The sequence below is a fragment of the Mirounga angustirostris genome, unplaced genomic scaffold (assembly GCF_029215605.1).
Source record: "Mirounga angustirostris isolate CCGP_5_RB_7025 unplaced genomic scaffold, mMirAng1.0.hap1 SCAF_16, whole genome shotgun sequence".
NCBI lineage: Eukaryota > Metazoa > Chordata > Mammalia > Carnivora > Phocidae > Mirounga > Mirounga angustirostris.
The window spans coordinates 9,245,298-9,272,068 of NW_026991724.1; the positions used below are offsets into that span (position 1 = coordinate 9,245,298).

The window sequence follows — 26,771 nt, forward strand, 5'->3', positions numbered from 1 at the left end:
TCCATTCAATGAATTCTGGTTGGCTGTAAAGATAATGGTCTCGCTCACACTATGATGCAGAGGATGGGCCCGAGGACAGTTTATGAGGGAGACCCCAAAATCTGTGTGACCCCATTTGATGAAGCTCATGTTTCCACTTCCCCAAACAGCCTGTAGGATTTTGCTGCCTCTGCCTTATGGATGAGGGAAACTAAGGCCCAGAATTAGCCACTGTGGTAGACAGAATAATATTCTTCCCAGACGTCTATGTCCCAATCCCCAGATTCTGTGAATATGTCATCCCACATGGCAAGAGGGAGTTTAGGGGTGTGACTAAGTTAAGGATTTTGAGATGGCAGGACTATCCTAGATGATCCACGTAATCACAAGGATCCTTCTCAGAAAGAGGCAGGCAGGTCAGAAGAGGGGAAGGCAATGTGATGAGGGAAGCAGAGTCAGTGAAGGAGGCAGGATGATGCCATGCTGCTGTCCTGGAAAATGGGGGGGTCGCATGAGCCAAGGAATGCAGGCGGCCTATAGGAGCTTAACGTGGCAGGAATGGGGTCTCCCCTAGAGGCTCAGAAGGAACCAGCCCTGCTCACACCCTAACCACTGTGACGGAGTTTGGACTTACATCCTCCAGAACTGTAAGATGATAAACATGTGTTGTTTTAAGCCAAGAAGTTTTTGGTAATTTGTTACAGCAGGAAAAGGAAACTGATATAGTGATGGAGTCAGAATTCAAACCTAGCACTGCTCACTGAGTCCAGAGTCTATGATGGTCCTACTCTGCACGCGGCCTCTGATAAATGAATGAAAAGACAAGGCAATGCTCCCCCCACTTAGAGTTGGTGGGAAGGAAACAACGAAAGAACCAGCCTATATTCCTCTCTCAGGTCCCAGAGACTGACCAACTTCATGGTGTCTCTGTTTTTCTTTTTTGTTTTGTTTTGTTTTTATCTGTGTTGTTAAAAAGGAAGGGAGATCTAAGATATTATACATAAACACATACTGCATATAAATAATAAGGAAAAGCTGAAAGAGAAGAGGAGGGAACCAAAACAGAGAAAAAGGAGGAGGAGGAAAAATAGATACAAAATTCAGGCAAAAGCAAGAATAATGCTAAGATGAAGTCGGAGGGGAAGTGAGTTCCCAGAGAGGTACTACACGGTACTATGACTTTGCTGAAGGTGAGGAAAGTGTGCTAAAAAATTTGGCTTTGAGCTCCCTGGTGGCCAGAGCAAAGAAGGAAATACTAGGGGATATGATATTGACATTTAAAAAGGAACTGGTTGTTTTGGGTAAGTATAGCTTTTCTTGTCAATGAGAACTCAGAGGAAGATCTCCCTTGAGCATTCCATGTCTTAACACCCACTCTCTATCCCTCCCATTGGACCCTCCTACCTGATCCTTGTGAGAGAGGGACCAGATTTTCAGCGACCCTCAACTTCTTCTTGACATGCTTCCTGAGATAGAAAACACTGACTCTGGGGAATCAACAGGGGTTCATTCACCAGCTAACGAACTCCTCCCACATACAAGGCCTACCCCTGAGGAAAGGGAAGACTACTACTTATCCTGCACCTTTCCACTACCTTGTGAAGAGTCAGATTCGGAAGCACTGTCTCTGCTCATTTTTACTGTGAAAAAAAAAAAAAAAAATCCCCAAAACTTCTGGCTAAAAACAACAGTTACTTATTTTTAGCCTGTGATTTGGTGGGTCAGCAGTTTGGGCTGGGCTCAGCTGGGCAGGTGTCCTCTGTTAGCCAGGCAGCTCTGCCCCTAGGAGGCAGCTGGCTCTTGGGTGGCACCGTGTGGCCACATGGCTGCACGTCCCTCCTCACCCAGCAGGCAAGCCTCGGCTGTTGGCACCCAGACGAGGAAGCTTCCGGAAGCAGCAGGGACACAAGCAGCCACACAGAGGCACTTTTTAAGCCTCCACTTGTGTCCCAAACCAGCATGCCCCATGGCCCAAGCAGTTCCACGAGGTGTGCTGATTCGGAGGTGTGGAGAAATGGACCCTGCCTTTGGGGGTGTGTGGGGGTCTACGGCATCACAGTCCAAGGGAGATGGAAGACTTGGTGATCATTTCTGTCATCTACCATAGGCATTAAGGGTTGGCCTTTGTGGGTGTAACATGTGTCAAGCAGGACACACTGAGAGTTCCCAATACCAAGGGACAGTACCCAATCCCATCCCTCATCAGTTCTCTTGGATGATTTATGGTCGTTTAACCCAAAGGCAGGTGGGCAGAGGAGAGGTGGCCTCCTAAAGTCCTTTGGTTCTCAAATATTCTTTCTTCTATACAAAAATAATTGAAGCAAGTGTGTTCACACACATGTGTGCATGTATCCTAGATACAGAGTGTCGTCGAACTCTCTCTTCGACATGGGGCAGTTCAATTTTTTTGGCATTAATGCTTGGCGGTTCTGTCCCTGAGGTGCCCCGCGTTGCCCTGAGTCTGCGAATGCTTCCATGATATCCGGTGCCTTAAAGACAAAGAAATAAATAAAACAAAGGGAACATTTCGGAAGGGCAGTGCTTACCCCTGGTTCACGGGAAAATAGACTTCCCTTTCAGGGAAGTATTGTTAGAGTGTTTTGCAATTGCCATTTTCAGCAATATAAATTATGATTTATTTTCCCACGTAATCACCTTGATTGCAGACATGCTTTTGGAGAAATCGCACTGCTCTTGGCTAGCTTTTTAAAGCCTCACAAGACAACTTTCAAACCTGATTAGTGTGTATGATGGGAAATCAGATACATTATATTTAGCTTGAAGTGCAGAGTGCCGTGGGTGCAAAGAGAGAAAGAGGGGGAGGGATGGGGAAAAGGATAAAAAAAAAAAAAAAAAAAGAACATCTGTAATCCTTTTCAGAGGAATCTGTGCCAGCATGCGCCCGGGCACGGAGCGGAGCTGTTGAGTTTGCTCGTGGTGTCCTCATGTCATTATCCGACTGTGTGTCAGCTCCTTGGTCTGCGGCTCTCGAGCTGCATGATGTGATCACTACATCGAAGACAGACACGTGCTCTTCTGTCGCGACACTGAAGAGCCATCACTTCCATCAGTACGGTCTTGCCCGTGTCGAAGACTGCGACGCATGGCGGGCACACTTACACCTCTTAGAGTTGAATGATCAGCTCATTGGCGGGCCCAGTGCCTTACGTCAAGGGAGGCGCCTTTGACTCGGCCTGGATATCCGTCCCCTGGCTGCCGGGCCTCTCTCATGGTGGTGTGTGATGTGCCCCAGGGGCAGACAGTGAAGCAGCCACATGAGCTGTGGGTCCAGCACGTACACGATGGCACTTGCACAAACTGGGGGGTGGAGGGGTGGGGGGAAGGGGGGTGTGACTCCGTACTTCGACACCATAGGCGTGTGGCTTGCCGAGTCCTGGCCCTAGCGAAACACATGTGTCCCGGGGTGTGAACGCAACCGCTAAGTGATTCAAACACTAGGTCTTGTATCAATACAACATGGCTAGCTCCGGGAGCAGAACGCAGAATTTGCATGGGTTTTGAGATAAAATGTGACTTCAGAGGAATTTTGTGTGTGGAACAGGCGATTGAGGCAACACTCCCAGGCTCTCCCAGGCCTGTATTCCCATTCCCCATGGAGAATTTAAGAAGTCTGTGGTTTCCAGAGTGCCTGGATCAAATCTAGGATTTGCCATCTAATCTGATTTTACACTCTATCCAGAGAAGAGGACAATAGGAGGGACATGTGCTGAGTGCCTACTGTATGCCTGAAAGGGGCTAACAATGGAACATCCCTTTACTGCTGCTTAATCATTTGGTGATCTGAATATTAACAGATTTGAGGTGGCGAACATTGACGCACAGGGAAGATAATGAGTTGAATCAGGTCATATAAAATATCAAACTTTTCTGACTCAGCCCCATCTGCTGATAACTAAAGATTCTGAGCCATATAACCCCTCTCTCCAAGCTCCCATTCTGCCTCTTCAGGCAAAATCACATGCTTGGCTCACAAGAGAAGGCACAGCCATCCCTGATAAAATCAGATTCCGCACTAGAGGCTCTACCTAAGCTTCCTTACTCTGTGTTTTCTATCTTCCTCAAGTACTCCCTTTCTCTTAGACTACGCTTTCTGAATCTGAAAAAGTCTCCGAAAAGATGTAGGCTTTGTTTTTAGTTATTAAAAAATAAAAAAAGTGGCTTTAGTCAGTAGAATCCTAAGGTGGCCCACAAGACACCTGGGCCCTGGTGTACACCTGACCTCTCTCAGTTACCCCATCAATCACTAATCTAGGTACCACTGGGAAGGGATTTTTGCAGATTATTAATTAAGGCTCCAAATCAGTTGACCTTAAGATAAGGAGACTATCTTAATCATGTGAGCCTTTTAAGCATGGGTCTAGATGTCAGAGTCAGAGAGAGAGAAATCCCAAGCATGGAGAAGATTCAGTACACAAGACAGCTTCTGTTGATGATCTTGGGGATGGAGGGGGCCACAGGGCAAGGAATGTGGGTGGCCTCTACGAGCTGGGAGTGACCAGCAGGTGACAGAGAGGAAGTCGATGGAGGCCCCCATCTTACAACTGCAAGTAACTGAATTCTGCCCACAGAGCTTAGGAGTGGATTCCTCTCCAGGAGCTCCAGAAAGCAACAGAGCCCCAGCTGACACCTGGAAGTTGTCCTTGTGAAACCCTGAGCAGAAAACCCGTCACAAGACTCCGGACCTACAGAATCTCAAGCTAATAAATGGGTGTGGTTTTGAGCTGCTATGTTTGGGATAATTTGTTACATGGCAATGGAAAACCAATACAGGAGCATACCACAGTCCAGCTTTAAAATAAAACCTTCTTTCATTTACTTCTTTGGCTTTCACAGTCACTATGCTTGCAGAGTATAAAATTCTTAACACAGCAACTCAAGCACAATAGCTGTCTTGATTTTTTTATTAATTACTAAAGAATTAGTTCCAAAGTAACATTTATCACTGGTATTATTCATGGTAGTAATATGATAGTGTTGCCAGTGAATCTAGATCAGCAGCTATTGAAATGACTTTTCTATGCCACGTCTTACAAAAAGTTAAGTAAGAAAATGTTCAGACCAAACAGAGCTCAGAATTGTTTCTACAAAAGGCACCTACTTTGGTGGCATGACTTATTCTAAGCTAAGACATGAAGAAAAGCCCCACCAGGGAAATTTTTTGTATCAAATAACATCTAATATAATCTCCTGAACTGCAAAGGTGACAAAAAAAAAAAAAAAAAAGGCTTTGTGAATTTCTTCCTATAACCAAAATCACACGCAAAAAGATGAGAACCCTTCAATGTCACTAATTTCTCTGAAGCATTATAATGGCAAACTCCCGAGACCTTGGCTATTTTAGACAAAATCAAAAAATGTAGATTCAGGAGAAAGCTGGGCAGCTGGGCTTTCTGCAACAGATTGTAAGCCAAGTCATAAATTGAGGTGAGGTATGAAATAAAGGGGAAAAAAAGGGTGGAAGTTGTGGTTTTGTGCCTGTACACTTGGGGTCTGAAAGATAAATGGGCTGAGGATTTTCTTGTCCATTTCTGCTACACATTCACATGATTAAAGTCATGAGTTAGAACACTGTACCAAAAAGCAACTGTGAGGATGCGGTTTCCCTTAAGGAAGAGGATGAAAAAGAAGAAAAAGAAAGGCAAAGAAAATCCATGTGGAATACACAAAAATACATGCACACTAAAAACCACGCCAGTGGATGTTTGCTAATAGTGCTGCTTTAAAATCATATGTGGCACCCAGAGCCTCTGCTCTCTGCATGCTTTAATACGAGACTGTACTACCAGTCTTGGGGGAAGGGGAGAAATGGAGTGAAGTTATTCTTACAAATTCACTGGCTAGGTAATGTCTTACCCACCCCCACCCCCTACAGTAGGATGTCCACCTACTTGCCCCCCTATACTCGATCAGTAGCCTCGTCTTATTTCCACATCCTTTGCTGGCTTTGACCTCCACAATGTCTGGCCCAGACAATTCTAAGAGCCCACCTGCTGCCAGTCCTGCCCCTTAAAGACCCATCCTTCTCACTAAAGCCAGAGTGCCCCTTCTAAATGCACACTAAGTCCCCGTATTACTTGCGGGATACCGCAATATCCATAAACCTTCCCAGTACCTTCAGTCGCCATGAAGATAAGATCCAGAGTTTTGCTGGGACTCCCAAGGCATCTGGGGAGGTTAGCCTTGTTTACCTGGCTAGTCTTGTCATCGTCCCTTACACAAGCTAGGCTCCAGCCAGCCAGATCCATGTGTCCTCTCCTTCAGAGGGCAGATTTTGTCTCGATGCCCAGGATGTGACCATGAGCAACAAAGTCCTTGTTGTTACGGGGATGATGGTCAGGGGTGGCTGGCAGTAGAGTCAATAGCCACAGTACAATCATGGTTGCAGAGGACATTATGAGAACAATGGAGGATGGAGGGGTACCCAAATCACACTCAAATCTTGCAGGGAGAGGGGCTTTAGGGTTCAGGCAAGCCTTCTGGAAGAGTCAAAGTTTCTTTGGAATAGGGAAAAAAGAACCCTCTACGTAGAAGGATCTATATAAATAAGGCAGGCCTTTCAGAGCACCATCAGCTCTGAGACCAGGGAGCCAAGATGGCAGTCAGCTCAATGAATCAGAGGTCTGGAGTCAGGGAGGCCTATGAGAGGCTCTCATGATAACCAGGGTGTGAATGGGCAGGCTCATGAATTAGTGTCATTGCCATATAGGGGTTACAGACTCCAACTCCTAGGAGGCCAGGCAGTTTCTATGAGTGAAGTGGGCCTGATGGGCACCACGGAAAGCCAACGGACATGCAGCCCAGCTAGAGAAGGGTAGCCCAGCTAGAGAGGTGCAGCCCAGCTCAAATCCAGCCTGCTGCTACCACTTGGAAGCACAGGCAAATGATGCCAGCTCTGTTTTTTCAAGAGAAGCAGGAAATCCCAGTTGTGATGTAAAGTCTCCCAATTTGTAAAATGTTGGCAACTAACTTATTTCATGAAGGAAACAAAAACCCAGCAGTCCCAACAAAAGACATCTGCAAGCCACATACTGGCAACTTTGGGGATGGAAGCTGGAAATGAGGGTGGAGGGTCCAAGCACTAGATCTTCTTGCTTTTGATCAGAAAGCAAAAATGTGGGGAATAAAAAAGCTGATTCCCGGGGAGACAGCAGCAGTTAGGGGCTGGAGCTGCTCAGGGGGCTGGGAGAAAGGCCAGCTCCCCAGAATCATTTCCCTCCACTGCCCACCGGCCATGAGTTCATTGAGTCAACAAATACTCACTAAGGACCCACCATGTGCCAGGTACTGTTTCAGACTCAGAAAAACCAACAGTGGACAAAAACAGGCAAATTCCCTGCTCTAAAGAAATGCACACTCATGTCCTCTTCTCAGGGAAATGAAAAAAAAATGGGACAGTTTTCAGTGGATTTAGCAAAGACTCCAGTAGACACAAGTTCACCCTTCCCAGCTTCCGTCCTAATTCCTTTCTTGAAAATCATGCAGGATATATATAAGCTGAAAGTAAAAGCAGCCCTGGCGGCTGGGCTCCAGCATTCTGGAACTTAAGGGGTTTTGCCTCCCTTATTCTCTGCTGGTTCCCCAGGATCTAGAATAGCGCCTGCACGTTAGCCAGCTCTCAACAAACATCTGAATACATCGGACAATCTGGGGCTCAGAAGTAGCACTGAAATCCCAGAAGAAGAAAAAAACATCACTTGAGTTAGAATTGGTTTTTGCACACGAAAAGTATTTCTTTTCCACTTCCAGATCTCTATTTGGTGGTAGAGAGGTAGAAAAGGATCTCGAAGCAGAGCAGTAATATGTCCTTCATTCCGTTAACAAGATTAGACATTCAGAACAGGCAGAGTCAAAATCTAGCAAGCCACTTCGAAATCGTAGGAGAAAAGGGGGTACGTAGACTTCTGACCATCTTCCTTCCATATTTCCATCACTTAGGACAATTCCCTTCCTCCTCTGACTTTGCTGCAATGTGTTTCAAACTTTGTTTGCCAATCCCAGGGTAAAACGAGTAAAAATCGGTGTCATGCAAAACAGTACTTATGTGCGTTTAGTTGAAATCATTCCCAAACCTGGGGTGGGCAGTGGTGACCCACTGTGTCAGGGTGAGTATCTGTTTCCATTGATTTCAGGTACCCTTTTGTGTTCTTTATAATCGTACCCTCATGCCAGTGTAGTTCCAATTGCACCCGAGATAAATCAATCACCTCAGAGATGGGAACAGACCATTCCATCACAGAAATTCCCTGAGCGTTCCCGGTGCTCTGTCCCCACAAGTGTCAATGATAAGATCCCCTCTGCCTAACTTGAACTGGAGCCCGACAGCAAGCCATATGTTACCAAGAGCTGATCGCCTCCATATCTCGTTGTGAAGTCTTTTTTTTTTTTTTCTCCTTTCTTTCTTTTTAAAGGAGGAGGAGGGAAAGTACCCTGTTTATTTCCAAACTCCCTTGCATCTGATTTGCAATAGGCTGGCATTTGCTGTTAAAGCAGAAAATTATAAGGAGGGCCTAATTGACCCTCCTGTGTCTCTGAAAAAGCCTGTCTGTGGTCTCTAATTGACCCTCTAGGTACCTACGGAACAATGAATGAATCTTCAGGAAATAATGGAGGGCGATGATTAATAGCCCGGGTCTGGCTGGACCTCTGCCTCTCGAAGCTCTTCTCTCTGCACTTTGCTTCCTCCCTCCAGGACACTCGAGTCCCTGGATTTCAGAAGCAGCGATTTATTATTATCACTGAATAATAAATACCCTGCAGTCGACATTTTAAAAAATCGGACACATCACGATTCTGCAGAGATTGGGATAACATTTATTTAAGCTGGCATTCTCATTTTTCTCCTTGGCAATGCTCAGAAGAGTCTTCCTCCGGTATTTGTGGGCAATGTCAAAACAGGAGGCTTCTCTGAAGTTTCTAGTAAAATCACTCCAAACGTAAAGTCCTTTGAAATTGTGAGATTTTTTTTCCTTTTCCAAAGAGTGAATATGCCCCATTCTGCCTACTTCAGGTGAAGAATAAGGCTCTTCAGGAGTGAAGGGAATGATAATAATAATACTGGCAGGAGGAAGTGACACCCCCTTAGTGTAAAGTGTGTAATGGCCCCTCTTACACATTATCTTGAGGACTACTCACAAAAGCTCTGGAATGTAGATAGTGCTATTATCCCCATTACTCAGATGTCAGATGAATAAGCTGAGGTGCAGAGAGAAAAAGTAATTTGCCCAAAGTCACAATGTCCAAAGTTCCAGTTCTGGGTGCTTCATAATATTCAGCAATAATTGCATCAAATGAACAATGTTAAGAAAAAACATGTTTTGCAACATGGGCAAGAGAATAAAAGGCAATGTCTTCCCTTTCTTTTAGCTTGGCCAAAAAATACTTCCTTTCTCCAGACAGGGTCGGAAAGTATATTTAAATTTAGAAATATGCATGCCTCCAGAGGATTGTAAAAAGCCAGAAGGGTTGTTTTTTTTTTTTTTTTTTTTTCATTTTTTGCGCATTCATAGCATTAACTATGTTTATAATTAAAAATTATTAAAAAGGAAGGAGAGAGGGAAGGAAGGAAAGAAGGGAGGGAGGGAGGGAGAGAAGGAAGGAGGGAGGGAAGGATAGAGGGAAGGAGGGAGGGAGGGAGGGAAGGAGGGAAGAAAATAAACCACAAAAATGCTCCTTCCAAATTCTCCTTCCCTCCTGCTGATGTCTCCACCTTCCTCAGAACCTTCAATGGCCAGGGAACCACAAGCTGTCAGCCAGGCCCTGCTGGGGGCTCTGGGCCCCTTTTCTTCTTAGTCAGTGCTTTGTGGGAGAACAGGCTGCCTACGCAGCAAAATTAATGCTTGGGTAAGGATTACAAATTCTGTGCAATCCGTGGATGTTCTCCTGCATTAGGTCCCACTTCTGTCATCACGGCGCACTGGGCGACCACTCAGAGTCCTAGGCTTTGGGTGGGCAGTGGACTTCTGGGAGTCATGAAATCTGGGAGTGACTCAAAAATAGAGAAGAAAAGAGTCAAATAATCAAATCTGCGTGCAGTGAATGGAGCACTGCCCTAGGTATCCTGGACAGTCCCATCCAATGCTATGATTTAAAAGACAAACAAGATGGTCCTGGTCTTTGGTCCAAAAGCAGACCCTTCCCAGTGTTAGTTGAATGCTAGAGACAGGGAACAACTCCTGTATCAGCGCACTTTTCAAATGCAAACCAGCCACTCCAGAGCCCGTAACTCCACCGCCTCCATTATGGGACTCCCACATTCTGGGCCACTATCCACCTGCCCTGATCACCCCATGGCCAGGTACCAGGTAACCAGGGAGAGCCCCTCTGCCCCAGAGCCCACTGAAATGATGCAAATTAGTCCATCTTAAGTCGGCTCACCCTCCCTCCCTGGTCCTTTCAGCAGAAACCACAATAAAGGCTCCCTTCTCCCTCCACTTCCTCAACAACCCTGGAGCTGCTCGGTGTGGCCCCATGGCATGGTGGGTCCCCTTTGTCTTGGGATCCGTGAGTATCCCAAACCAACCTTCTGATAACAGTGGTCTCCTGATCTCCACACCTGGATAATAATTAAAGCCTATCAAAACAGGAAGGGAAGAAAAGAGGGAAGGAAGGGTGGGACGAAGGGAGGTGGGGGCGGGGAGAAAAGAAGCAAGGAAAAGACTGAAGAAGGAATAAAGAATGGATGAATGATAAGGAACTTAAAACCTGCTTCTCTTTAGGAAGACAAACAACGAAGATAGCCACAGAAGAAACTTCCAGGGGACATGCACACTGGAGACAAGGGCGGAGGCTGTGTGTGCAGCGGATTGGCCCATGGGGTACTCCGTGTTCAGTACGTCTCTGACCACAGCCACCTTGCTCAGGAAACCAGCAGAGAGCTTCACTTCCATGTATGGCTGACAGTCGGCATCCAATGTGGAGTAAGATTATAAAATGCTATTGAACTATAAACAGACCCATACAAGTCCCTTTTAAAGAACTCTCTGTGCTTTCATTCATTAAGATTCAGATGCTATGGAGGGTACAGATGTGCCTTTTACTCCTGGATCTCAAATAAAACACCCTGTATGGAAGGAGATGGCTTTGTATAACTCACATGACAGTTTACAGGGTAAGACAACTTCATCAGAACAGTATCACAGTATAATCTTCATGTTTTTGGCGGGGGGGCATCCAGGGTTAGGAAAATCTAGCTTTAACTGGATGTCACACTTCCATGTGAAATTTGGGGTCCATTTAAGGAGTGCCTTGATCAGAGGGTCACCCCACCAGGGACCCCTCCATCATCTTCCTTCCAGAGGGTGCCCCAGCGAATGGGTAAGAAAGCATGTCAGGAAGCCAAGGATGGCTCGGCCCCCACTAGGACCTGGTTTTAGTAAGACAGCCAGAACCCTCTCCCACTCAATCCTGAGAGCCTCCCTGCGTTTGCTGCCACGTGTGGAAGGAGCTGGATTTGTGGACTGGAAACCATCCAGCTGACACGACACCTGTTTGGGCACCCAGCCCTGGACGGGGAAAGCCGAAACTGGTTTCCACTGATTTTGATCTCGAGCATAAAACGGAGAGCCATCACGCTGGTCTGGTGAAAGGAGACAGAGCCTGCTTTGTCAGGGCAGCTTCATGGGAGGATGGGGCCCTAAGGGCTTCTCAGCCCCTGGCGATCCGAGCCGTGGTGGCTGGAAGTGCCTGCTTCCCACCAATGCGATTCACCATCCAGAGCAGAATTGTGGGAGCAAACAGCTAGCACGTGCACTCATGTAGCTTTGGAGTACTCCTCTCCTTTGAAAGAGTGACAGGGAACAGACCAGATCTCCTTAGCCCTGCCTCCCTGGAACATTCAAGCATTTGCAACAATACAATGGATGTCCTTGTCTCCAAGGAAGCAGGGAGACAGTCTCCCACTTCCTTACTACACTGAGTCAATTTTAGGGTTAACATTTTAAATATAAACAAAGAAACAGGAGTCCACATGACCACTACCCCTCTTCTCTTTGGAAAATTCAGACCACGATACACAAATGTTTAGAAGACAAGCCACCTAAGTAACACCCAGGGAAAAGTCTGAGGTTTCTGTTTTCCTCAGGTTTCTTCTAAAACCTATAGCATGATTCCTTAATGCCTTCATCATGGAATATATTTTCTGTTACTCAGAAGCCTAACTATGCAGCATCTGTCCTCAAAAGACTTTACAACACACCCTTATAACAGATTCATCAATTAACCCTGAGCCTCTAGCCAAGTGAGAAGGCACATCATCTCCCCTGTTCCTTTTTCTCTTTATCCTAAAAAAAAAAAAAAAAAAAATGAAGTTGGCCTTCAATCTTTTTGTTCCAAATCCTTACTCCAAACTCTTGATGTTTTCCCCAGTTGCCCGAGTATGGAAAGAATCATGTCCACACTGGCTCCAACCAACCATTCCAGTTCTGTCGCTGTTCCCCAAGAAGCCCAGGAGTAAGACGTTCCATGAGAAGTGTGTCACGGTTAACGAGAAATCCCAAAGCAAGGGCTTTGTGTTATGTCAGAAAGAAACGAAAATTCAAAAGACAAACACTCATCCAAGATCGAAAATAGCATGTTCTTAAACCACAAAAATCAAACACCATTTTTGTAAATAAAATTTTATTGACTCACATCCATGTCCCCTTGTTTACATGTATCTATGGCTGCTTTTACTATACTTAGCAGTTTGGCGGTTGTGATGGATACTTTACAGGTCACAGAGCCAAAAATATTTACTAATTGGCCCTTTACAAAGTTTGCCCACCCTGTTCTAGGCCAAAAATTAATTTCTATGACCCTCAAATCCTTAAGCTGGCTTTGTCACTTTTTGGTCTTAAATGATCAAATAAGATCATTTTAATGACGGTATTTATGAGTTACTACTTTGGGGTTAGGAAAGAAGAGAAAGTCAAAGAACTTTTAAAGATTCACAATCATTATTTTTGAAATAAAAATCTGATGTATACCAGGAACCTGAATTCAACCACAAATATTTCTTGAACATGTACCATGTATCTGGTGTTTCTAATGTGGGCTTTTCTCCCCTTCTTGCCCCCCCCCCCCCCAACGCACTATGCCCTTGTTTACTTTGCCTGGTCAAATAAAAACAGCTTTAAAGAGTCCCCATCTCTGACAGGTGTCCTGCCTAATACAGGTTATGCATATATACGTTGTAGGTATTTGGATCACTCAAGTCATCTACAGAGTGCATTTTACCCCTAGGCTTGATATCCAAACTGTAGGATTAAGTCATTTAGAATGTACTTGATTCCGATAATATGCAGTGATTTTGTTCGTGCTGTTTGGTTTTGTTTCCTTGCCCAGAATGATTTCCCTTAGCTGGCTTGCAGATGAGCCACCCCATCTCCTGACAAGAGCACTTCGATCAAATGGTCTGCAGTGGCCCCAGGTCTTGCTGCTGCCGCCAGGGACTGACTTAAAAGACGGACAAAAAGTAGACACAGAGAAGTCCAGATAGTGTGATTAATGGTCGATCCAACTTTCTCTGAACCGCATATCATGACTTGATGGGAAACCCTGAAGAGATTAAAGGGGGGAATTACATTACCATGAATAATATAAAAAAGTGATATTCTGCCTAAAAAGCTTTTGAGTGCAAGTGACTCGAACAAATATATTAACAGAGCTTACAGCAGATTCAATCAGGTTGAACGTTCCCCAGAATTTATTTTGAACTAAGCTTTATATATCTGAGATGTGAAGAATGAATCTATTCGGGACTAGCAGGAAAGCTATTAATATGCAGATTTTAACTCTGCCTTCGATTCGAGAGAGGTTCTATTGTCCCTCCCTTACTACTGGCAACCTCTCCCCATTACAGATGGAGTACACCTCCAAAAATCTCAATGCCCCAATTATGCTCTAGCGAGCTAAGACTTATTCTCCTCACTTTATTCTAACTTCCAAAAATCAGTTCAAATTTGTGTTATCAAGACACCGATAAAGCCACTATGTTCAAAAGTATGAGTTATGTCACTCCAATCCATCCTTCTGTTGGAAACTCCAATTCATTTGGGGGGCAAAACTTAGCAGTTAAGATAGAAATCTGCTTTCCAAAAACTAGGTGCACATTAACTTACAATCAAGCCATCATGTTCATCAGGTTACGGTGTATGACGGGTTAACGGGCTGCAACCAAAAGGCAAATAGTGAAATGAAGGCGTTTATTTTCGAGCCAACAAACGTGAACAGAACCATTACAATAAGTCCTATTAGCATTCCAGTTATTGGGCAAAATAATTTCATCTCTAAAATTAATTAAATATATTGGAATGACCTGGACTCATTTCTGTGGAAAGCAGACGGAACAGCACTGCATGAAAGGCAAACTCATTTACAGTCAACTGGCCCATCAATTCCTTGACAGATTATGTTTAAGTTGATGGGAAGTGAAAGTTAAAAATGTGATTCATCCAATAAGGCAGCAATGTACTCCAAAGGAGTTTGCAACGCAATTTTTAAAATAAACTCTATTTTATTTTATTATTACTTTTTTTTTAAACTTAGGGACAGAATGCCTTTGGGTTGAGATACAAACTATGTCGAAAAGTTCATCGTTTGGAAAATTCTGGTTCTGTCCCAAGTTGTATTTTATTTTCCTAAGCAATCTGGATTTTTTGGTAAAGATTAATAATGTGTATGACAAGTAAAAGGAATGAGTGAGGTCCAAGGGCTTTTGCCAGGTTTTTGAAGAGAATCAACAGCAAACTCTTGGTTCAAATCAGGTCCACAATCCAAGCCTTTCTGGATCACCTAACGACAATGAGAAGTCAAAGTGTGTAAAGCACTGTCAGCCTCTGTGCTCAGTAGGTACCAGGAGTGCTAGAGACTATACTTTGAGAGCACATGCACTGCAGGGCCATGTGAACCTGGTGTTTGGGTGTCTACTCCGTCACTTACAAGCTGTATGACATTAAAAACAAAACACATCTAGCCCTCAGTCCCTTACTTTGTTCATCTGTAAAATGGGTATACTCATGTGCCCCCCCCTTCGGTAGGACTGTTGTATTCAATTGAAAGAGCTGATATACACAAAGCACTTACTACAGTGTCCCCAATGTAATGGCTCAGCAAAGGTTAGTTTCTACCCTACCCTCTTTGGTTGGATCTGGAAGACATTCCAATAGGTCTGGTAGTACTCAACTTTTCTAGGCTTTTCTAAGTAACATGTCAACTTTAGATTGGGTTTCTGGGCCATTGCACCAGAAGAACCAGGAGTGTTTGTTGAACATACAGATTCCTGGACCCCATCCAGGATGTATCAGAATCACTGGGGAGTAGGGTTCAGGAAGAGATATTTTTAAAATAAATTCCTAAATGAGTCTTAGGGACCCAGAATTTTTGAGAATGTCTGATTTCAACAAACAGGATGTAGACAGAGAATCACAAACCATCACTTCTTGAGCAAATCCACTGCTATTCCACAGCATTAGATATGATTACCAAGGGCTGCAGCTATGGATCCTATGTTCTTTTGGACAATCCCTCGCCCTTGTTTTCCAGGTATGTGCCATGCAGGCTGCCTTTCAGTTCCTGGAACTGTCTGGAATAGGACCAGACCTTAATGTCCTGGTCACACCTACTGTTTGGCTCTCCTCCTCATTCCAAGCCCTCCTTCTCCTGCCTAAACTCCTCCTTCTCCCTTTTGCACCTTAGTTCCAAGCTCATCTCCTTATGGAAGCCTTCTCCACCCCCTACAGAGAGTGGGAGTCACCTGTTCTAAGCTGCATTAGGACCTTACACTCCTTGTCACAGTGCTAACCATCTTGTGATTATTTAAGTCAGTGAATTTTTTTTCTGTTTTTATAGACTGTCTTCTCTTCTCTCCTGAAAACTGATGGAAGGCAGGGACTGTTTCCTCCTTATTCACCAAATCATCCCTCATGGCCAGCATGGGCCATGGTATAGACTGAATTGTGTCCCTCCCAAATTCATACATTGAAGTCCTAACCCGTGACATGAGACTATTTGGAGGTAGCACCTTTAAAGAGGTCATTAAGCTTAAATTAAGTCATGAAGGTAGATCCCTAACCCAATATGACTGGTATCCTTGTAAGAAAAGGAAAAGACACCAGGGATGGGCCCAACAGATAGAGGGATCACCATGTGAAGACACAGCGAGAAGGCGGCCGTCTGCAAGCTAAGGAAGGCGGCCTCAGGAAAAACCAACTCTGCCACCACCTTGATCTTGGACCTCCAGCTTCCCTCCAATACAGTGAGGAAACAAGTTCTTATTGTTGAAACCATCCAGTCTGTGGTGTTCTGTTGTGGGAAGTTTAGAAAACGAATACAGAGCCCGTTCCATGGTGGGGGCACAAAAGCTGCTCCGTGGCCAACCATGACCACCAGGCATCTCTGGCTTCTCTCCACCCTCCCCTGCATCTGGGGAAATGAGACTGTTGAACTTATTTATGAATGGATTAATAGAAACAATCTGAAGACATCCCGTGAGCAGAAGGCCATGATGGTCCTACAAGTAACTGATTCCTAGAAGAGCTTGGAACCAACATAGCATCCCTTAGCTAGGAACTGGACCATCACTTAGTGCAACAGATCTCCCATAAAACTTCTGACTCTGGCAAGCCTCCCTACCCTCACCACAATGCTGCCAGTGGGAAAGAAGTCACCACCTAATCAAACCACCCTCTTGGAGTCCTAGGGAGCTAAGGCTTAGCTGTCTCAGGGAACCAGCACATGCAGGTAATTTGTGGGTATCTGCTTAGGAAAAGAATCCTTAATGCGAGAAGGGAAAATTAATTCACATTTAGTTTGTTGTCTTAGTCTAGAAATAATCTCATTTTTAATATTCTCATTTGAACCCCCTGCACATTGCAGTGAGCTAGAAAATGGCTCAGAACTCTGCCTCAAATACAGCTCTGCCACTTAATGGCTCTGTGAGTGTGGCAGTGACTTAGTTCAGTCAGCCACGGCTTCCTCATATGCAAATGAGCAACCATTTACTTAGTAAGATAGACAGGATGTCTACTCGATAAGGCTGTTGCAAGATTCAATCAGATATGGGATAAAAAGTGCCCAGCATGGTGCTCTCAATAAACCGTAAGTACGACTGTATTATTATTAAGGAATCAGATTTTATTATTAATAATTAATATAATAAATGCTAGCAATCATTGAGAGATGTCCACTCTTTAACAGTTATAACCAGAGAGAATACTAGTATCTGTTCTCCATTTCCTTACAAAATATTTGCTCTCAAAACTCAATTTTTCATTCAGTGAAAAGAGCTGGTGCTACTTGTTGGTCAAAATATGCAAGTCAATTAACTCACGGATATTTTGAAAGTAGGAAACACAGGGTTCTGTTTGGCGACGTTTTCCTCACTGTAGTAACCCCCAAGCCCTGCAACTGGAGGCTTTGAAAGTGACAAATATAAGTCTAGGTAGGGATTATCTTTCATCACAGTGCTCTAATAATCTCTGCTTTGACAAGAAATTTATGGCAGGCTGCTGGAACGTTAGTTTATTGATGATTAAAGTATCAACTGTCCTTGATACAAATAAACAGGGTTTCTGAATCATAAGCAGTGAGACAGGGCACCCACTGGGGTCCTGGGGCTGTGCAATTTATGGGTATTCAATTCTCATCAATGTATTGTCAGTATATCCAAAGCATCTGACAGGTTTCTGTTTCGAGGATGGATGCTCTTTCTACAACCCAAGGAGCACAAAAGGTAAGGTCTCAGCCTGATAGGTTTGAAGCCTGCATTATCACCAAGGATTTAGTATTGGAAACTGCCCTTGGCCCTGGCTTTTCCTATTCCACATCTTTCAGGATTTGGTATGTTCAATATAGTATTAAGGACAGGATTTGGCAACCACTGAAAAGTTTCCATTACAGGGTCCAGGCCTCTGTTGAAGGTACTGGGTGAGGAGTTCCAATGACCAAGCAATGACCCCCAGAGTCAATGATGGAAAGGAGGGCCATTCTAACAGGGAATTCACACACAGGGAACTGGCTGCCAATATGGATGCCATGGAGGACCCCGGGCAGACACTGTTGGCTGCCTGCTCCACAGCCCTTATTCCTCCCTTCATCCTTGATGATAAACCTCCAGTCCCTCCCACCCCCAGCCCAAAAAGAATTCCTGACTTGTGGGAGACAGTTGTGGTGGTCTCATTTCCCTAGCTGAGACACAGACAGGTATGTGATGCCATTCTGGACAATGCCTCATGAGAAGGGCTCTTTTGGCAGAGGCATCTTGGAAGATGTTCTTCACTCTTTAAAGCATCCATGAAACAGGCACATTCTTATCTCTTGTTGTCTCTACTCATTATTATCTGCAAGTGATTCCTGGGACTTGGCAACCATTTTGTGACTGTGGGGTGAGCCTGCCTCAGAGAATAAACCAATGTGCTGGGGAAAGCAGAGCAGAAAGTCAGAGCTAATCTAAGTGCCTAACAATATTTTTAAGCCTTTGCATTAACTAAATCTTAAACTGCTTGAGCTCCAGACTTCTCCTGATGCAAGATAATATATTTAGCCAAAAGCTCCCTTTCTTAACATTTCTTGATCTTTCCTCCTATGTTTGAAAATATTCCCCACTGTTAACCCTAATACTTCAAATTACACGGAAAACTCACTTTCTTTTTTTTTAAAGATTTTTTTAGTTATTTCAGAGAGAGCACACACACACACATGAGCATGGAGGGGGAGGGGCAGAGAGAGACAGAGAGAGAGAATCTCAAGCAGACTCTGTGCTGTGCACAAAGCCCAATGCAGAGCTCGATCTTACAACCCATGAGGTCATGACCTGGGCTGAAACCAAAAGTTGGACACTTAACTGACTGAGCCACCCAGGGACCCTGAATACTCACTTTCTAAGTGGAAAATGCCCAGGTGGATAGTATCAGGAATGGGCATCCTAACTTAACTTGGTTGTATTTGATTGTTTTCTTCTTATCTGAGATCAGAGGGGCAGATAAAAAAAAAGAACGGCAAACTGGGAGCATAGGATACTGTCAGAAGCATGAGCCTGGTAGGCACAATGGCATAGGACTTAGAAATTGCACAATTAGATTCCTGGGAGGAATCCAAACCATACAAGAGAGTTATACAGTCTTTGGTATCTATACAGAGATACCAAAGATAAACTTCCCCTAACTTTAATCTCTCTCTGTGGGTAGATATCTGGGGATATTTTGTGATAGGGGTGGGAGAGGTTCATTTTCAAGGGGATGGGGCAGCCAAGTGGGTAGCAGCTCTTAGTATGAGTAACAAGCAGATTCCTGTGAGAGGCATAGCAGGAGAGAATGGAACATATTTATTTCTCCCTTTTCCTTAGTATCAGGAGGCTAATGATACAGTGGAGTAATGCCCTCAGGTAGACAAAAGAAAATACCTGTATCTCCCTGCCTCCCTTGCAGCTAGATGTTGCCACGTGACTCAGTCCTGGCCAACGGGATGTTAGTGAGTACTGAGTGGCACTTCTGGGAAACTCCTTTGAGGGAGGTGACTCAGCTGGAAGGTACATCCCTCCTTCTGCCTCCCCCTTCTTTCTGCTTTCTGTGGGTTGGAACTCAAAAAGAACTCAATAGCAGAGGTTCCAGGAGCCATCTTGGATCAAGAGGTGAACTTCTGGGGATAGAAGCCAAATGGCTGAGAATCGTAGAACAGAAGAATAAGAGGAGTCTTCACTGACTTCATAGAACCATCAGGTCAGTCCTGGACTAGCTACCTAGCCATGGACTTCTTTTAAGTGGAAAGATAAACCCTGATATGTTTAAGCCAATAATATTTTGGGTTTTGTTTTATGCAGGTGAACCAAGCACTAGCTGGAACAGTGGCATTTTTGCTATGTAAGAGGTCTGATGCTTTCATCTGACTTCAACATTGGCTATAATACTGACTTAAAATGTCCATAGCAGGGACGCCTGGGTGGCTCAGTCGGTTAAGCGTCTGCCTTCGGCTCAGGTCATGATCCCAGAGTCCTGGGATCAAGCCCCACATTAGGCTCCCTGCTCAGTGAGGTGCCTGCTTCTCCCTCTGCCTGCCGTTCCCCCTGCTTGTGCGTGCGCTGTCTCTCTCTCTCTCTGACAAACAAAAAATCTTTAAAAAAAATTTTGTTTAAATGTCCATAGCATGTCTTTAAGACACTTTGACTGTCTTTCTTCTGCTAAAAGTCTGTGAATTCCAGGTTCAAATGCTTCTTTTACATTAATGGAAACTTGCAATGTGTAAGACCAAGGAAAAGTTATACCAAGCCAGACCCCACTGATCAACCATCCCCAGTTACCATCTGTGTCAACAAGAAATCCTTTGCTGGGGGGATACGTTCTTCCTCCTTGAACCCACCTCCAGAGATCACGAACATACAATCATCCCACCACAGACTCATCCCTGATCTACTTAACTTACTTTTATTCAAAAGTGGTTTTTCACATATGCTTTTGAAGTATGAGTTTCTTAGGCTCACTATTCCCTGCGTATGGTGGCACTTGCTTCAATAAGCCTGGCTTTTGCTCTGTCTCCAAGTTCAATGATATCAACCAACAGTATAGTCCCTTAATCCTTTTCCTTGTAGGCAAAAGGAGCATCATTTTGGTAAAGACTTAAGAGTGTGTACACACATCTTTTTGCTTCTCCTTCTAGGCCCATGGGGAGATGATACATTCCCTCCCATTGCGAGGTTGCATGATTAGTTCTGACCAATAGGCAGCTGACTGGAAGTGACATGTGACATTCCAAACCAAAGCATACAGCTGCTGTCGAGACTGACTCCAGGAGTGAACAAGAAGGACACATGTACCAGACGGTGTATCTAAGAGGCAATGGAGACAACACCTACCTGGGTCCCTGAGTGGCCGTGTGTGCAGGGACCCTGCCAACCCACATGGAGCACATAATGTGAGCAGGAAATAACAATACGCTCTGTGTCAAATAGCCTCCCTTGCCCCTTCACAACCCTATTCTACACACATGCAGAACTCACATACACTTTCATACTAGAAAAGAATTTTTTTTTACTATTTTGCTTCTACTATCTTCCTATCGTTTCACTATTGGTTCTGGCTACAGAAAAAGATTGGGCTAATGTCCTCAGAGATCAGACAGTGATGACTCCCAGGGCCCTCATCTGGGTTCTAATGGAGAGTCCCATCTCGATTCTCCCTATATTAAAAAAGAAAGACAGAAAATGAAAGCACTTTGAGCTTATTATCTTTGCTTCTTGTAGAAATGCCGTCACTGAATTATGATTCAGGGTTATGTCGGTTTAGGGGACTGACATAAGAACTGTCTATTTGAAATGCATGTCAGTGTCTTTTAAAAAATCACAGTGGACTGCAACTGTGCTCCCTGGAGCATCCGAGGCCTCGCGCATGGCCCTGTGAAGCAGCCACTTGTTGAGGTTAACTCTGCAGATTGCCTCGTGCTATGCAGCTTGTATTCCCTGACAATCACAGGCACTGTGGTTTGCTTCCGGCCTTACCTATCAGGCAACCTGGGGACCAAATTCAAAGCCAAGCCAGGAAACAGGCTTACTTTAAGTTCCAGCAACGTCCACTCTGCCATTTTCAGATCGTCCCTCTTTTTTCTCCTAATTTGCAGACTTGACATGATATTGTTTGTTTTCCAGCTTGAGGAATGAAGAGCCTTTCACCTCCTACAAAGTCGGGAGCACCCTCCTTACCACGGACCCACAGGCTAGAAGACCACACCAGCGCATCATCACGTCGGGTCATCTAGCCGCTATCATTCAGGGAGGGCCTGAGATGCACAGACCCAGGGGGGTTCCCGCTAGCTTCCATTTCACATCCTGAAAGGTTTGGTGCCAAAGGAAACGTGGGAGTCTATCCTGGGTAGCATCCCTTGGGAAAAATCATGAAAATTAAACCCAGGTGGATCGCTGGGGTCCGCCTAATTCACGCTTTTCTGTCCTCTGTGCGGAGAGGCCCTCTCGTAACTGGCTTCAAGCAAGAGGCCAGTCCATGACAACAGACCCACCAGTCCTTGGCTGATTCTTAGAAACAGAACGAAAGGAAACGAAAAAAAACTTCAACTACTTTTTGTTTTTCATATTACAAAAGCAACCCATCTCTCTTTACAAAAGAAGAGAAATCAGAGAAGAAGGGAAGGAAAAAGCAAAAATGTTAAGAAGACACTGTGCACTATCTAAGCTCCTAGAGCTGTGCCAGATCCACTCACGTTATGGGAAGGCAGAGTCACTCACAGTCGTCACATTACACATCAGGACCTCAAGGTGTACCAGCACAAACTTATTTATCCAATGTCCCGTCTCTCAGCCAGTTAGTGGTGGAGGCAGAATCTGAATCCACAGCTATTTGACAAAGCTCATTAGCTTCACCTCAAATAACTCAATTACACCTACATAGCCTGGTCCACGGTGCATAATTCAATGTGTTTCTTTCAGAGTCTTCTGTGTGTGTGCCCATGCATGTTTGTGTGTAATAACGGAGATGCATAGAGCACATGCAGTTTTGTAAACTGCTTTTTACGCTTAAAGTTCTCAAAATACATTGAGTTCTCTGCATATTTTCAAAGGCCTCTGAAAGTCTAAATTAATTATATCTACTCACCAACCTCCCAACTCAGCTGATCATGACCAACTGTGTGTTAGTGGGGGACATAATTCTCATACAGAACCACCCTGGATAAAATAAATAGGAGCTCACAGGAACTCACAGAAACTCACCGCTCGGGAGGGAGTAGCAGTCAGAAGCCCAGAGTGTAGCCACTCGCCAGAGATGTGGATGCTGACACATTCCATGGTCAGAGGCCCGCAGTCAACGTCAGCATTAATGAACAGTTCACAAATGACCTCTTGTTTGTAGGTCAAAACCAAAGCCAATTCTTTCCTTCTTCTACCTAAAATCAGTGGATCTCATGAACACCAATGATACCCAGGAGCACGGACTGGTGTATTTACAACTAGCAAGTATGTTTGGATATCACACATGACACGCATGACACCTACATGGGAGAACCCGGGTCCAAGCAACACGACCGTCATGTTTGGAACCAGAGCTCAGAATCAAGATTGGGCATTCTCAAATAAACGATTACCCTTAACTACTGATATTTTAAAAACACTTGGGTTCCTGATTCTGTTTTTGCTGTTGTTCTTTGCTATAGGATATTAATCCTGCACAGGATTCTGTGGTTACTGCTTTTTGTTTTCTTTTTTCACCTTACCATACCTAAATGGATGAATGCAACACTCCCTCAGACAGACAGTGACTATAGATCAGAAGCCAGAGAAACTGTGTTGGTGGAAAAAGAAAGGAGGACTGTTGATTCTACTTCTGAGATTGGTGTGTGGTTTGCAAAAAGAGAGAGAGAGAGAGTGTGCGTGCGCACGCACATGTGCACTCAATATGTTATAAGCGGGAGCCACAAACACTGGGAACTGGGAAACACCCATGTTTAAATGTAGTGTGGTGTTATAAATTTATATTGGATCTGATCCTATCTATGAAGAGAGAGTAAATTGCTCAATAGAGGTGCATTAATAGCAAGATAAAGAAAACGAGCACATTCCAGCATCAAGTATAAATGCTCAGGGGGACATCGCCTGTGTTAGATTATCTACTGCACTTCACCCCAACATTAGCACCAGTAATGCCTCTCTTTAGGGGGAGAGCATGCTTTGGTGCAAGTGCCAAAAGTTCATTTCCCAGGGAGCCACTCGCAGTACAATCTCTACAGAAATCACATGTGCAAATCTGTCCATCCGTGGAGGAGCGCTTAGAAGTTTGAAATAACGCACCTGTGTGCACCCTAAAATATAAAGTCTTCGGACCTGAAGCCCTACTTCTGTCAATAAGAATTAAGTAAATATTTTGCACTTATTCTGTGCTCAATTCTAATCAATGCAGAATTGCTTACTGGAAGAGAAATATACTCTTTAGAATTCCACTTTAACTTCTCCCCCTAAATAATGCTGTAAGTTTTCTTTCTAGAACTACAGTAGGTTCTGCGACAAGCATGCCCACCACATGCCAAGCAGAGAGGCAGAGCACTGGGTATTTTCACCAGTTATTTCAACTAATCCTCACCAAAAGCCCTTAGGAGCTGAACAATGCTCACCGAGGCTCAGAAATGAGTCACCGCCTCCCAGAGCTCCCGTGATTTTGTCCGTGTGCCTAATGACAAATCCAAACGCCCCTGTTCAGTTCAGCGTGTATTTATAAAGCACCTACTATGTGTCATGTGTTGCACAAGGAGAAGCTCCAGGAACAATGACACTGTTGCAATGGGATGTGGCTAAGTGATAAAGGCAGACATGAGTTACGAGGGGTACGAGTTCCTTAAATGTCACACAGCACAGAACGATCGTTCCTGTCTCGAGATCCTTCTGTGTCTCCAAATTGCCTCCTTACCGGGCTCCTTTCCCCATTCGCCCCCCAGCTGTGAAAGCGCACAGCTTCACTTCCTGTCCAAAGCGACTATTCCAGGTAATGGAAGAAATTGCATCAGAAGAAACATATAAACAAGGTAAGTTTTCAAATGCATCTCTCAGGTACCATTCAGGACAAAATGAACAGAAATAAACAATCCTCCAATATCAGGTGACATATTTTATACTTTTCCACCCTGCATTTTAGGAAGGTAGCAGAAAGAAAAACACTCTTAAATCAGGGTTTCAGAATCAGATGCTGGTATTAGAAATAAGATTAACCCAGTCCCTTAACAATCAAATTTATGACTAGTAAAGGGTTATGAAAAATTCTATCTTGATGTCAAATGTAGGAAACACAGTCTTTGGAGGCATATAATGATAAACTGCAGCCTGAGCAATAAGCTCGGTGAAGGGAATGAGCGGTTCAAGAGTTCAGAACATGTGCGCTGGAAAGGTGTTCAGTTAAAGAGAAGGGCTGGCTCCAGACAAAGGCAAGGAAAGGTCATCCTCAGAGTCATTTTATCTTCATTACAATGGGCGGTGGCCACAGCGCACATACCCGGACGTCCACACTGTACCCAGGTTTAAGACTCACTGGGATATTCAAGTACTAAACACAAGTAAACATGCTGCGTTCTGGCGACAGCAGAACCCCGATATTGCCATCTGGGCTTCTCAGCGCAGTCCCCACCATCCAAAACAGATGCGACAGCAACGGTCCCCCCAGCCACACGCCTGCCCTTTTTTTTTTTTTTTTTTGGTGTGAGTGATAGATTAATTAAAGATTACAATCTATCTTCTTCAGAAGACCAGAGAATTGGACTTGCAATCAGCAACTTAATTTTCTTTCAGGTAACTGCCAAACTTAAATTCGTTCTCCCAAATAAAATAATGGCCCCCATCTGTGCAGCTTGAGATTCCATGTTCCAATAAGACCGTGTTCATGATGTGCCCCTAGTTTTCAGGAACTGGGGGAAAGGTGAACTTCATTTACTGATTATCAGCAGGCTGCTGAGAGATAGCGGGGCTGTTGTGATGGGGAAGAAGGTCCTGACCCACATCTGGGACAACCTTTCTCAGAAGGCTGAGGCCAGAGGCTTTCCATTTTTCAGTGCTGCCCCCACGGCGGACGAGTCTCACCCTCCCTCCAAACACATACAGACCCAGCCGCCCTAATGCAGCCTCCTCACCTTCAAAAGGCAGCCCTGCTCCATCTCCGTGTGCCCCTCGCCCCCACATGCGCGGGGGCAATGGGGACCCAGTTTCCAACCCCAGTTCCCAACCAGCTGTAAGCGCAGCATAACTAAGCTCCCCACCCTGGCTTGTGTATGAGTATGGGTTTTAACATGTACATTCATTTCCAGTTGCAAGTGACGTGTTGTTCCGTCAGCAAGAGGAAAGGTGATGAGGAGGATGAAAACAACAGCTATAATTTGCTCAGCATCCACGGGTAAGTGAGAAAACCAGCCATATCCTAGGTCAGGTTACAGCCTCTAAACCTTCATCCAGCCACCTGGGAAAGTACATCATTTTTCATCAGGGTGTTTGGGGATTAAGGATTAAGTGAACTGATAGATGGATAAATAGATGGTGAATGCAGGAATGGACAGATGGATGGATGGAATGCCAGAAGGATGGATGAGTGGAGGGAAGCAAAGAAGAAAGGAAGGGAGGATGGGTATAGACACTGATATTTAAAAGACCTTGCCTGGAGCTAGTACATAGCAAGCATTCAATAAAAGGCTTCTGTTGTTACACTGAGCACTCTGACCAGACTACAGAGACATGGAAATTAAGGGAAAAAATAATCCACAAAAGCTAGAGGCAAGTCGCCTCCTCTCCCTCATCCTCTGTCATCACCCTCGTGTCCTCTCCTTTCCCCATCCCGGTTATGAACCTCAGAAGCCATGCCGCAGCAGGCAAGGCAGGTCCTACGCCGGTCCCCCTGGAGTCGCACTGAGAAAGCTCGAACGGCACTGGCCTCCACCACCATCTGCACTGTGATGTGTGCTGGCAGCAGGAAGCTGCTGGGACGGAAAAGACTCAGAGCAAGGCTGAAGCAGGGAGTGCTCACACAGCTCAGTGGGCAAAGCTGCATTCGACGGTCACCTGGACAGCCAATTCTGCACATGACAAAAGGCCACAACCTCCCAGCCCAGCCGGCAACATGGGCCCGCTGGGGGCAGCCTTCATCCCTTGGGACAGGTCACCCTCGCTCTGGAAGGATTCAGTCATCGTGAACTCATTCGGCTGAGAACCTCAGACCCTGAAAGCGACCGCTGGGGAAAACATACAGTTCTGTGGCAGGTAAGACATTCACACTAAAAACTGAATTTAGATGGGGCAGAGGGGAGAATGCTGCCAAATTATACCCAAT

The 26,771-nt window shown here is 44.9% G+C and overlaps 1 protein-coding gene across 4 annotated transcripts in view; it reads right to left on the reverse strand.

Annotated features, from left to right (window-relative positions):
• WWOX (WW domain containing oxidoreductase) overlaps nt 1–26,771 on the reverse strand; it is a 945,663-nt gene that overhangs the window by 551,873 nt on the left and 367,019 nt on the right. Inside the window, exon 9 of one of the 4 annotated variants that reach the window (XM_064580418.1) lies at nt 3,307–13,533. The exons of the other annotated variants lie outside the window; for them this stretch is intronic. Within the exon in view, the coding sequence (XP_064436488.1) occupies nt 13,480–13,533 (54 nt within the window). The 3' untranslated portion in view covers nt 3,307–13,479. Of the gene's footprint in view, nt 1–3,306; nt 13,534–26,771 lie in introns of those variants that run through there. 4 annotated transcript variants of the gene reach the window in all.